Below are 14,260 nucleotides of genomic sequence, written 5' to 3' on the forward strand. Positions count from 1 at the left end.
GATTGGAATTGGTTAAATCTTGTTTAAATATTCGATTTAAAAGAACCGCTTAAATATGTACATTTTATCATTATTTACTCACGAGCGTGTACGTATTTGTTTCATGGAACAAAAAAGATGAAATATTGCAGTGTGTCCTAGGGCTCATTACTTTAAAGCGGGGACTATCAATTTGAAAAAGCCTTGAGTTTATTAAATTAACAATTTCACAACTTCTATGTTTACATTATGTATATACTGTACATTCTTACACACATCACTGCGGAAAAAATTAGAGACCACATTTATTTTTATTTATTTTCTTCTGAATTTACGATTTATAATCGATTTATACGATTTATATATGTGTTTAGGTAAAAGTTAATTTTTGTTTAATTGTGTAAACTACAAAAAAATTCTCCCAAATTTCAAATAAAAATATTGTTTCTATTTGCAATTATTTGTGGAAAATAAAAACAGGAGAAATAGTTCAAAATAACAAAAAAAATGCTCTGTTGTTTAGACTTCAAATACTACAAAGTTCATATTCATGTTTAAGCAATACAACAGTAATATTTTTACATGTATTTAGGGAAAAAATGTTTTATGTGATTACCTTGATTTTTATCACAGTTTTCATATGTCTTGTCATGCTGTCAGTCTTTCACATTTCTGTTGGATGATTTTGTTGAAATGCAACAGACACTGGACTGGAATGGCCACAATACATCTAGAAATGCTGATTAAATGAACATTTGGAATTTTATCCACGGCTATATATACATGTAGTCTTGAACATAGTAAGACTATGAACATTTATTTGTTTAGAAATTGTAAGAACATTGTTTATATAAACTTTTTGCTCAACTAAGTTTAAGAACCGTATGGTTTGGAACATCATGAGGGTGAGGAAACGGACAACATTTGTTCTGTTTTTATTAGAAAACAGTCCCTTGTGAGTATATTTTAGGACGTTCAAGTATGCACCTAACCTTGATTTGGTTTATTCGCAGGCCCAATTTGGCACCATTTCGGATTATTTTGAGGCCTTGCGTAAAAACACTGGCTTGGATCCAGCTGGCACGAGTGTTGGCACCCCGGCCCTACCCGTAGTCAGTGGAGACTTTTTCACTTACGCAGACCGTGATGACCACTACTGGAGCGGCTACTTCACATCACGACCCTTCTATAAACGTCTGGACCGCATGCTGGAATCATACCTCAGGTAATGTGAAGAGCGCATGGCTGAAACATTCCTCAGAATATCGTCTTTTGTGTTGCACAGAAGACAGAGTCATATACAGCTTTTAAATGACTTGAAGGTCAATAATAGATTTTTGGGGGGGAGATAATCACAAAAGATTATCACTAATATATGACATTTGAACGAAAAAGGTCTTGGAACTTTTTAAATGTTATTGTGCAGCTCTCATTTATTTGCTGGGTTCTGGATAATGAGAAGTTGTGATGGTGGTACGTATTGATTTTCTACAATGTGCTGCTGCACAGACCGCAATGAAAGGCATAAAGGCTGTTTGGATATCTAGACTTGTTCTTTTCTTAATTGCATTTAAACGTCAAATCACCACTTTCAACTAGCTCATAATGATGAAAGTTGTCTATAAAGAGCACTATATTGAACTCCTTCACCCTTAAACTCTTTTATTACTAACAGATTTTATGAAAATGTGCCACGGTGATGGATATTTTTGGACATGACCTATGATTTCCATGCTATTATTTTATTCTTATAAATGGTATACGGCACACTACTTTGTTGGAAACATTACGTCATGTTACCGTATGTAAATATGTATGCGAGTTTGTGTACGTCAGTGAGTGGACGACCGTCAGAACATTGTTCACTGAAGGGAACGTGATAGGGATGTGAATTTTCAGGATGCATTGTACACCCTCACCTTGTTCTCTCAAAGGTGGCCGTACACAAACATGCGAATGGATCGGTTATACCTTCAGTGAACGCACACTGAGAACTCTCTTTAACACGGTATTAGCATTGTGATGGGTGTGTAAATTTCGGCGTTCATCAGCATGCAGCCTTTCACGCTGCAAATAGGACTTTTGATAAGCTCTGCTCAATTACACACATACACAAATGTGCAAATGTATTCCGAGACACAAACACGCACGCATTAGATTAGCGATATTGCGTCCGAGGTCATTCAACGTTTAATTCATTATTAAAGCCAGCGTTCGGTTCACAACGGAACGGATGGCAGACGTTTGTTTGATGTGAGGTATGTAGGTCGCACACACTGTGGGGTTTTTGTCTTATTACTGTGCGCTGCTTGCAGAGCTGCCTGTGAACGAGAGACAGAAACGTTTTTTTGATCTGCTGGCTTTAACTACGGATTTGAAAGGGCTGTTTGGAAACCAAACCAATTTAAACAGCGAGTCGCTTTGAAATGTCGTCCCAGTTTGGCGATGTACTCGCTCCGGAGTTTTGTTGGTAAAGCTGACAATGAAGTGTCAATAAAACCTTTCACACAGCTGAATGTTTTAGGTCATATTTCAACCCGATAATATTTTTTATAATGAAATGAGCTCTTTTTTATAAATCAGTAAGATTGTATTGTACATTTTTTCATTGTTGACCTTATCCAAAAATTCTTAAGATGATAAAATGAATTCATTTATTTTTTGAAAATTGTATTACTTTGAATGGGTGTTAGATTGTGTATTTTTTTCTTTTCTTAAAAACTGTATTAAATTATTAAATATTATCATTAATATTTGACAAATATGTGACATTTAGGCCTTCCACGTGAAATATAATTATATAATAATCATATTATTAAAAATAAATATACCATTTTTCATTGTTGACCTTATCCAAAAATTCTTAAGATGATAAAATGAATTCATTTATTTTTTGAAAATTGTATTACTTTGAATGGGTGTTAGATTGTGTATTTTTTTCTTTTCTTAAAAACTGTATTAAATTATTAAATATTATCATTAATATTTGACGAATGTGTGTGTGACATTAAGGCCTTCCATGTGAAATATAATTATATAATAATAATATTATTAAAAATAAATATACCACAACAGCATAATATAAATAAATATAATAATAAATAATTCCAGGTGTGTTATTATTTTTGTTGTTGTTGTATATTTAATATTATTATAACATACATATATTTAACTTGGAAGGCCTTAATGTCACACGTTAATGTCAAATATTAATGATAATATTCAATAAATTAATCATATTTCATAATTTCATAAAAATACAGTATTAAAATACAGCAGCAACAACAACAACAACAATAATAGATATTTATTATTATTGTTATAATTATACATTTACTAAATATTATCCTTAATGTCACATATTAATGTCAAATATTAAGGCCTTAAACAGGTTAATCCAAGCAAGGGTTGCGGATCCATTTGCAGCTTTGAAGTAGTTTATTAACATATGATAACAAAATAAAGATCAAAACAAGAAACTCGTAATCCACATGGCAAACTGAGAACTAGAAACATATCAAAAGATCTAACAGGACAAGATCCAGATTAACACAATACAACGACTGACCAAGGACAAATGTATACATGGGACAACAAGCGGGCAAACAAGGAACACCTGACAATAATTTACCGTGAAACCAATACTCAAATAAATGACAAAGATATACAAAATGACATGGGGAAACAGGAACTCGGGAAAACAAACTGAACACAGGAAAATCATCAACAAATCACAACAATAGATTTATTTCACAGTCCATCAGCATGGTTTGAGAGAACATCTGTTGATGTTTGTTTTCAGGGCAGCTGAGATCATCTACTCTTTGACCATGGCCAACATTCAGAAGTATGACAAGCCCAGCGATTACCCTGCCGGTGATAATTACAAATTACTGACAGAAGCCAGACGCAACCTGGGTCTCTTTCAGCACCATGATGCCATCACGGGCACAGGCAAAGAATGGGTGGTTGTGGACTATGGAACCAGGTACAGCACATTACTTGAAACAATTGAAATAGTTAGTACATCACCCCTTCTGTTGTTTAAATGTCCATCTTTTGGATTACCAGCCAAGAACCAAACCCTTACGATAAATATTAAACAATGGACACCACATCCCCTCACCACATTGTAGTGGTGTACGTTGTCTTTGGATAATGTGAAAAACAAATTATTTTTGCCACAGATTTTCAATAGAATAAATTCAATTTTATGTTTATAATCAGGTTTAGGGCAACCAAACCATCCCAAAATTTCGTGTAAAACTGCTAGTAATGTCATTTGTTCATCTGCAAATGTTGAGAACGCTTTAACATGGATTAAAGTCAGGCCTTGTAAAAGTTTTTCTGTTTCTAGATGGTAATAATTTATTCATCGTCATAACTGTTCTTTATTTTTTTAAAGGTTGTTTCACTCCATTATGAATGTGAAGCGAGTAATTGTGAGCTCAGCCCAATGGTTAGTGATTAAGGACAAACAAACATATAGCCATGATCCATCAAATCCCTTTCTTCAAATGGTGAGTGTTCTACACTGTATATCCACAAAGTGCTGATATTAGACTCAAGTCTGGTGGTTCACATCTGAACAGATCCAATATTTTCTTACTCCCCATTATAGGAGGATGCTCAACCAGCTCAAGATGCCTTGCCTCGTAAAACCGTTCTTAAGATTCACGATAGGCCAAGGTAACTTTTGTTTCTTTAAAGCAGTTTTGTTTGTTAAATCTCAAACAGATTATGTTTCAACATCAGCTGACACTGTTTTTGAGAATGACTTCCTGGGGCCGGATTCACGAAATTTTTTACACCGTGACGCGACCGGCGCGATGCGACACAAAAAAAGACATTAGAAATGCATTAGAACCCGTTTAAATTTAAAATTTTGTCAACACTGAATGCGGCACGGTCTCCGGTGTAGACACGGTGTTAAAACAAAATATAAGATTGCTCTTAAGATAAATTATAGGAAGTTCGTAAGAGTGTTCGTAAGTGCAATTCTCAAACATTTCTTAAAACGTTCTCAAATATTTTCTTACGAACATCTTAATTTTTGTTGTAAGAGTAAAATGATATGCTTTGTGAATGATAACACTCGCTTGCTCATGTGGTAACTCTATGTTTATCCATAAACTTATATGTGTGTAACAAGCACCTCGCATTCTTATATAGCCTGTATATATAAGCATGTGAAGTGTTAAACGATTGCATGTTAGCTAAAATGTTAGCAAGCGTTAAAAAATGATACTTATTATTATAACTTTTGTGTGTTACTATGCCATAATTCTTGTGGCCCTCTGCGTTTCGAGTCACTTTGTCCCAGAATAAATGTAAAAAGCACTAAAGTAAAGTTAGGGAGCTAGACCTCATCATTATTATATCAATATAAATATTCCTTAATGGCAAGTAAACGTCAAAAAACATCTAACCTTTTGAGATTTAAGACAACCAAGAGGCTGTCTTAATTTTAAGATGATATTTACGACAGATTTTATTTCGAGAATTTGGATTCTGCTTAATTATTTTCCTAGGATCAATCTTGAGAAAATTTTTTAAGAACTGTCTTGAGAAGTTTTTTTCGGGAATACATCAATTCTAATTCAAGAAAAAAGTTAGGAATGTTAAGAAAACATTTGGCAGTTAAGAAGAATTTTCTTCTTAAGAATGCTTTGTGCATCCGGCCCCTGGTGCTTATGTTAGTAGAATAACTCATAAAAATGTTTATTTTTTGTGGTTGCCAGGTTGGTTGTGGTATATAACCCCACAGAACAGGCCAGGACATCTATGGTTACGCTGAATGTGAACACCCTTCATGTACGTGTGCTTGATGCTCTTGGTCGTGTAGTTCCCGCTCAGGTCAGTGCAGTATGGAACGATGCCACCAATGCTGCTACTGATGTCTTCCAGGTGAGATATTGAAATATTGCATTGATGCACTCATTGATCACATCATCAGGGGCGGGGCGGAAAAATATACAGATCTGACCATGAAAATATATCTATTAGTATTTTTATTTTTGTAAATTTTAATTATTCAATTAGTATTCCTATAATAGTACCCAATGTATTACTTCTTGAAAATATGTGTCGTCAAAACCAGGTGTATTGTTTTTGTTTATGGTAATTGAATTAAAAAATGAATAAAAACAAATAATGGTTTTAGTTGTTGGGTGCAACAGTTTGGCAGTTCATTGCCTGTCACCTTGTTTTTCTGCATGACCTTGACATCCTCAAATGTGTTGTTTTCTGCAGTTGTCATTTGTAGCTCACGCAGCTCCGCTGGGTCTTAGTGTGTACCAGCTGACAGAAGGAATGGAGCAGAGGACTGAAGCTTCCAAATACACGTTTCCTCAGGAAGGCATGCATATTTCAGTCAGCGGATTGGAGCATTTCAGACAGTCCTACCTCCAGACTGCCTCTTCTGTTCAAATAGAAAATTCTCACCTGGAACTGTCCATCTCTTCGGTCACAGGTCTTTTAGAGGTTAGACTGTGTATTGCCACTGTTCACGGGTATTGTGGGGTAATCATTTATGAATGACTCTCTAACAACCAGAACATGTCTGTAACATACAGAGAGTGAGGCTGAAGGACGGTGGCTCAGAGCACCATGTCAAGGTGGAGTTTGTTTGGTACGGCACCACCAGCAAAAAAGACAAAAGTGGAGCTTACCTGTTTCTGCCTGACGGAGATGCAACGGTAAGATGTTGTAAATTAATCCAGGTGTGTAGAGCTGTGCATTTTAGTTGCCTCGCTATCACTAACACTCTCATGCAACTCATACATACCAAAAAATGAATGTCATCAATAGTACATTTCTGTGAATACATAGCTGTGTAACTCGGCTGGCAATGAACAGGTCTTACCAACTGAGCCCTGCCCACATATGGTGTCTTCTTCATCACTGGCAAACGATAGAATGCACGATTCAATGCGGCAGCGGCCTGAAATCATTCAAACGGATTGGTGAACCAATTCAGACCCTTCCGACCTTAGTTGAATCAATTCTTTGAAAAGAATTGACTTAAAAGAGTGATTCGTTTGCAAATGCCGTCGTAAAAAGAGACTCCATTTCTGAAATGCACTACATTTTGTGTAATGTGTTGAAATGAAGTTACCTTACCTAATGTGCATCGTCCATTGTAGTGTGCATTTCTTTAATTAGAAATGCACTTGAGTAAAAGTACCTTTACATTTACTCTTAAAAGTACATATTTCTATGTTACTTAAAGGGACAGTTCACCCAAAAATGAAAAATCTGTCATCATTTACTTACCCTCAAGTTGTTAAAATCTGTATGAATTTCTTTTGTTCTGATAAACACAGAGACAGATACACAACTTAATGATTATAGTGCATTTTAGGTGAATTTTGTTGTGCTTTATAAAAAGTAATTGTGTTCTGTTGAACACAAAGATATTTCGAAGAATGTAGGAAAGCAAACGGTTCTGGGGCACTTTTGACTACCATTGTCATTTTCCCTGCTATGGTAGTCAATGACGGCCAAGAGCCGTTTGGTTACAAGCATTCTTCCAAATATCTTTCTCTGTGTTTATCAGAACAAAGACATTTATACAGATTTGGAACAACTCGAGGGTGAATAAATGATGACAGAATTTTTATTTTCGTGTGAACTGTCCCTTTAAGAAAACGTAATGGAGTGAATGTAATACGTCACTCCCCACCTCTGATCATTATTGGATAATTCATGCGGAGTTCAACCTTAAAAATAAAGTTTAAGGGCATACTCACATTTAGCCCAAACTCCTGCATAGTCTGATATTTTTCTGATGTCTGGACTCTATCATTAAGGGTTCAGGAAAATAAACAGATGGTTCAATATATTGGTAATAACTACATTCTCTGAAGTTTTGACTGAAAATGTCACATCCATAACCCTGGTATGTCCCTATTATATTATGCTACATGTAAATATATACATATTTCCAATTAATTAATAGTCGTTTACAGTACATGATTGAGCTGTCAAAAATGTAGAAGCAGAACAGCAGAGCCGAGTGGCAAAACATTCCCTTTAACTCACAAGTTCAAAGTGTGTCACTCCCTGCTGCTCACTGCCTGCACTTATGAATGTATAACTGCAGTTTGGTCAATGCTCATAACTTGGTGTTATCCACTAGAAAACCGATGAAACCTCATAAGAGGCAGACTCGCTCTTTCATCATAACATTAGGCAGTTTTGTCATGGAATCTATTTCTTTCTCGTTCTTTGCTAGCGATGCTCTGAGGGGATTTCGTTGAGCGTGATTGGATTTACATTGATTTTCTCTCCCTCTCTCGCACAGATTTACTCTTCCTCTCAGCCGACTGTGATTCGAGTCACCAAAGGGCCAGTTTTTTCTGAAGTCACCACTACTTTTCCACACATCACACACACACTCAGACTCTACAACACTCAAGGTAAGAACGGAGGGTTGAGCAATCAGCACCTTTTACTTCTATACGTATTGTCAGCTGGTTACTGGCTGCCTGTATGACCAATCGATTCTTAGTGACACCCTGTAAAATTCACCCGTCCCCAATCAGACGCTTCTTGAAGGCCTTCGTGTGGGATGCCTTCTGGTGTTTAAAAAGCTTGACAGACAGCGCAACCGAATGAAACAGATTGCAGACAATCTGGAGGCATATTTTAAAGGCATTCCATTGCCTGTTAAACACAGCTGTACAGTATGTTATATATGTATGTGCTTGCTAAAGTAAGAAGAGGGATTCAACAGAATATTGAATTAATAAAATTAGATAGAATTAAAACTCAATTCATACGCAGCTGAAGGAAGAAAATAGTCTAAAGACGCATATGGCCCTATCGTACACTCAGCGCAATTTTTGCTATTTTCAGCCCCGACGCAGTTCTCATTTTCCCGTCCTGCGACGCGTTGTTTAAATAGCAAATGCATTTGCACTCATTTGTGCGCCCATTGGCGTGCCGGTCTAAAAAAAGAGGTGTGTTCAGGCGCATTGTTGGCTCGTTGCTATTTTGAGGCACTAAAAATAGGCTGCGCCATAGTCAATGGCGCAATATGTTTCTGGTTATTTAAAGAGTGTGTTAGTAAATGCGCCAATAGGCGGGTGCACAACGCGCGTACATTCTGCTTATTACACACAGAGGGATGCGCAGCAGCACACAAACATGACAAATATTAAACATAAATGGATTACAATGTAAAAGATTATTATTGTGTACATAAAAAAAATTCGGCCTGTCCTGTAGATGGTCAGCTCGCGTGCTTTAACCTCGCGCACGAGCAGATGCGCCCAATCTTTGCTCTTGCAAATTCCGCCGTGTAAATAGCGAATCTGCCATGGCGCGAACACAACTGGCTCTTTAAGGGAATGGGAGATAAGGCTCCGATTGGTTTACTGCATGTTTTGCCCAAAACACACCCATGACTCATTAAGAGAAAAGGGGAAACCCGTTTAGACCATGCGCCTGGCGCTCTGACCATTTTTCCAGTCCTTAAACCAGCAAAAGTGAATTCGGACACGCCCTAAGTGCACTTGCACCCTGTGCTTTAGACCATGCGCTTAGATCGTTAAAATAGAGCCCGTAGACTCTTGGATCAGCAATCATTACAAATAACAATCAGCCTTTGTGGGACGTGGATATGCGTTTGCTGAATTCAGATTGAATCCTGAAGTTCAGATGACATCCGGGCAGGACAATGGCTTGTAAGTTCTTCAGTGTAAGAGGCTCTAACTGTGTCGATGAAGCGTATGACTGAGCATCATCTGATAAATTGGCCTGTCAGACACTTGTGTACAATAATATGAAAAAGTTGGTGTCACATAATATAAAGTGCGACTCCAAGATGCTGTTTTATACTCGCCTGGTGTTCTTCTGTTATGATGAGCTTCATATTGATTTGTTGCCTAAATGAAGCTGTAAAATATGTGACAGGGAATCGGTGGGAAATGTCAGAGACGTTTTCAAATTGATAACTTCCCTTCTATTTACACACGGTGAATGTGACAGGCCCACAAATGAGATTCTCGAGGTTTTACCAGTGGCTAATTGTGACATCTCCTGCTGTCATCGAGGTGTTTAGAGTTCTGAACCCCATTCTGTCATCATTTTCTCATCCGCCCCCCATGTCATTTCAAACCTGTATGACTTTCCTCCTTCTGCAGAACACTAAAGTAGCTATTATTGGTTAATATAAATGTTGGTTACCGAACAACGGCACCCATTGACTTGCTTTGGTTTTGTGTCCATACAATAGAAGTGAATTGGTACTGCCATTGTTTGGTGACCAACATTTTTCAAAATATATTCTTTTGTGTTCTGCGGAAGAAAGAAAGTCATACAAGTTTACATTGACAAGAGGGTGAGTAAATGTTGACAGAATTTACAATTTTGAGAGTTCTATCCCTCACAATTTCTACAACTTGCACTAAATGTGGATGGATGTGCATTTCATTTGAAAAATAACCAAACAAATGCTTGTTTTGTCTTAAATCAATATAAGTCATCTTGGCCCCCCCCTTGGAAGTTTGTTGAGCCCCCGGTTGAGAAACACTGATCCATTGTTGTTATATCATGAGTTTCAGATTTACCCACCCCAAACCATAACAGTGGTTGGACCGTTTACATATCAGTCAGACAGGCGCGTCCTAACTAAGCAGCTGGTTTCTTAGGTGGCAAAATGGCCCAGACCTTTGTACTGAACATTTGTCACTGCTTTTCTTAAAGATGCAGTGGAGGAATGGCAGTATTATAACCCCAGAAAACTTCCCGTTGATTGACCCCTGGTGTAAAACCCTTAGCATTTTTAGTTTTCAAGGATGTTTTTTCGCATCGTTTCTATATGATTTTTATCTTTTAGGGGGTTTTATTTGAACGAGTTTTTTATTCAAGCAATTTAAGGAATGAATCTTTGTTACGAAAGAAAAGCTCTAATGGAATGTTAAAAGTAGAGCTATCTGAGGAAGTAAACAGAGATAAGCTAAATGAAAACAACGTTCATGTCTTTATCAAGAGCACCAGGGGGTTGAACGGTCTGTTTGTGACCCTTTCTGGGTTGGTTTGATAATGAGCATGAATGTTTTTGAAAGAATCACACAAAGGAATTTGGGGCTTTTAGCATGTTGCTAGGGTGGTCGCTTATCCTAGATATGGATAGGAGTTTTTTTCAACAATTTTATTGTTTACTAAGCAGAAATCACACACCTGCCATCTTAGGAAATTAATAGCACACCTCAACAACCCGCAAAGTTTGAGAAACTACGGTTACCATTCCTCTATGTTGTCGCTCAGTACGTTGGAAATGTTTAAACCGGTCATACTCCATTAAACAACCTTGTTTTCCTGGTTGTTAGTTAACAGTTTCCTTCATTTAATGACAGGAATTAGGACGACTTATTCCCAAAAGTTTAATTAGTCAAAGTAGAAATGTACATTTTGCGTCTGAATAACCGTTCAGATGCTTTCACTGTAAATTGGTCAATCTTAATTGCTCACATCCTCACGAGGTTTCCTTCACAGATGCCATTGAGAATAAAACACACAAACAACTTCCTAAAGTAACAATGAAAAACAAATGAAGCTCTGTGTTGGAAAATGTGCAGTTTGGCAGTTTGTATGTGATTATGCATGCTTTATGCCGAACAGTAAATGAGCTGCTGTTTTGTGAATTATCAGCCTAATGTTTCTTATTTGTCTATGAGGACGTCTTTATAAGTGTCAAGTTAACACAGGAGTTGGAGGAAACAGATGTTTAGAATTCTCTTCCTGTTCTTGCTCTTTCAGCATGTTTTTAACCTCTCCGTTTCCCTTCTCGTAGGTGTGGAGGGCCAGTCTGTGGAGATCTGTAACACTGTAGATATAAGGGGCGAAACCAACCGTGAAATTGCAATGAGGATAACATCAGATCTGAACAGCAAGGATCGATTCTTTACTGACCTCAATGGCTACCAGGTAGAGGCTCAATATGTTTTTCCTCTTTAACGGTTACACATTAAAGTTCAAACTTGGAGCCGGGACGGTTTTTCTGAAAGTGTGCATTAAATAAGACATAAGACAGTGTCATCTGTTGACTGTCAATCCAATGTGTTCATTTAGTTCAGTATATAAAGGAAAAAACATTTCAAAGTTCAAATTTCAGTTTGGTGTTGGAAAATGGGTCAAAATGGTACATTTTTAAAGCTACAATAGGGATTACATATTTTTGTAGGTCAACCCGGAAGTTAGCGCCGGGTTAAAAAACTTTTATAATACTTACACTTTTCATCTATCAAGATAATCTTTACAAATGATCACAACATTTGTTACTTTTAAAGCCCAAATACAATCGCCAGACGTAAAAAGCTATAATGAGGCTAAACGGACTACACTATGGCCGTTCGACACCAAGCCTCCGACAACTCTTTCAAACTTTATTAAAAACGTGTTCATTGATAAGTAATTACTAAGTGAGTGAATACCCATCCACGTTTTTTGAGATTTGTGCCCATGTTTAATTATTTGTGTGATTTTTATGCGTGATGATGTTTAACATCCCTGACAATGACTGTAGTCGCTTTTAGCAACTTGTTAGCAACTGCTGTTTTTAAGACGCGTGAAAGCTTTAAAAATTACAAGCAGGTTATTACTTGTGTCTTTTATACCCTATAATAAAACATGAAAATATTTAGAGGTTTTGTTAACTCCAGACTTTATTTCAGGCATTTAACCATAACCTTTTCCTAAAAACCCATGGGGCGATGGTACCGGAACTTAAATATACGGAAAAAAATACTATTCGCAACTTTTGACTCTATGCCGCCATCTCTGTTTGAAACATAACATTGCAGTTGACTACTTGGTTATCTTTACATGAGTAAAGTTTTGAACAGTGATGGCCGGTGATGTACTTGCTCAATATTTTTTTATTTTAATCCAAAAACATTTTGTCTTGCCATTTTTATTCTGTGATACAGGATTTTTCTTGCCATGAATTGCTTATTGCAGGCAATTTTTGCACACTGCTCCTATCCAAGTGATTCCCTCATAAAGCAAAACAAATTGCTGCTGTCTATTTAGGATAAATGTGATAGATATAAGTATCTGGGCTAATTCGGTTTACTGACATGTAATATTAGCAAAGACGTCGTCAGAAGTCAGTTTATTTCATTTATTTAAAGTGATTGTTATGACAGTCTTGTCTGAGATTGGTTGATAGCACTCAAAAGCCTAGTTGTTGTTTTTTGGAAAGCATAATGTAAATGTCAGTTTGTCATTTTTCTTGACAAATAATTAATTATAGAAAGATTATAGCGTGTTCTGCAGGGCTGACCAAAACAAATAAGTGTCAATTCATATCATTAACTGTCACTTTTCTCTGACATGTTGTTATGTTAATGTAGCATTTCATTAGCCGGTGATGTCTCGCTGACCTTAACCAGGATTAAGTGCTTTTCTTCGATCCAAACTAATTAACTGACTTCACAAAACGAATGCCTCATGAATAAAAACTGGAATATCTGTTGGGGCCTTAAAACACACACACACCCCAAGAAGCCCACTATTTTACAGTGTTTTTACCGCAGATGTGTCTCCACACTCAGTGTTATCAGGGCACCGAATGGAAGGAGTTTGAAGGTTTTTCACCCCGCAGTGCTAAACATGCCTTGGGCTGTTTTTACAGGTGCAGCCGAGGAAAACCATGGCTAAGCTCCCCCTGCAGGCAAACTTCTACCCCATGACCAGCATGGTCTACCTGGAGGACTCCAGCTCCAGACTCTCTCTGCTCACCGCACAGTCACTGGGAGCGGCCAGCCTCAAGAGCGGTCAGAATTTGCATTCACATTCAACTTTTCTTTAAAGATGCCATGAAATCAAAATTCACTTTGTGTGGCTTTTAGCCTCATGTGATTTGGCTTTGAGGACATGTATAGGGTGGGGTCTACAAGTCTGAGACCACATTGAACTTGTGGGATTCATATGTAAATTAAAACTAGAAAATAGGTTTAAGGAATTGAAAATGCTGCAAAAAATGGAAGATGTCACACTATTTCAAGGTCAACAATGTAAACAAATGTAAGCAAATTTGCGGCTGAATGTCAGCCTCTTTGTACAAAAGGTCATTTGCTAAAGCACGTGCAGTCCTCTGCATACCCAGGGCATTGGAGAGAATGAGTTTGGAGACGCCATTAAATAAACAAGCGTTTTAACTGTGTTTCCACGTTTTCTTTAGCAAAGTTTAAAAGCGAAACCTTATCTTAACTTTTTGCCATAAAGTAGGGTCAGAGGTATAAAATACATTAAATGAATAAATTACTACCCC

General features: G+C 37.0%; 1 protein-coding gene across 1 annotated transcript in view; it reads left to right on the top strand.

Annotated features, from left to right (window-relative positions):
• The window catches only part of man2a1 (mannosidase, alpha, class 2A, member 1), a 44,310-nt gene that overhangs the window by 19,829 nt on the left and 10,221 nt on the right, over positions 1-14,260 (top strand). The window contains exons 9-18 of the mRNA XM_057350577.1: positions 993-1,204; positions 3,782-3,967; positions 4,385-4,499; positions 4,601-4,668; positions 5,721-5,886; positions 6,232-6,462; positions 6,555-6,677; positions 8,285-8,399; positions 11,780-11,913; positions 13,622-13,763. Coding sequence (XP_057206560.1) covers positions 993-1,204; positions 3,782-3,967; positions 4,385-4,499; positions 4,601-4,668; positions 5,721-5,886; positions 6,232-6,462; positions 6,555-6,677; positions 8,285-8,399; positions 11,780-11,913; positions 13,622-13,763 — 1,492 coding nt within the window. The remainder of the gene's footprint in view (positions 1-992; positions 1,205-3,781; positions 3,968-4,384; positions 4,500-4,600; positions 4,669-5,720; positions 5,887-6,231; positions 6,463-6,554; positions 6,678-8,284; positions 8,400-11,779; positions 11,914-13,621; positions 13,764-14,260) is intronic.

The sequence above is a fragment of the Triplophysa rosa genome, linkage group LG2, assembly GCF_024868665.1.
Source record: "Triplophysa rosa linkage group LG2, Trosa_1v2, whole genome shotgun sequence".
Classification (NCBI taxonomy): Eukaryota; Metazoa; Chordata; class Actinopteri; order Cypriniformes; family Nemacheilidae; genus Triplophysa; species Triplophysa rosa.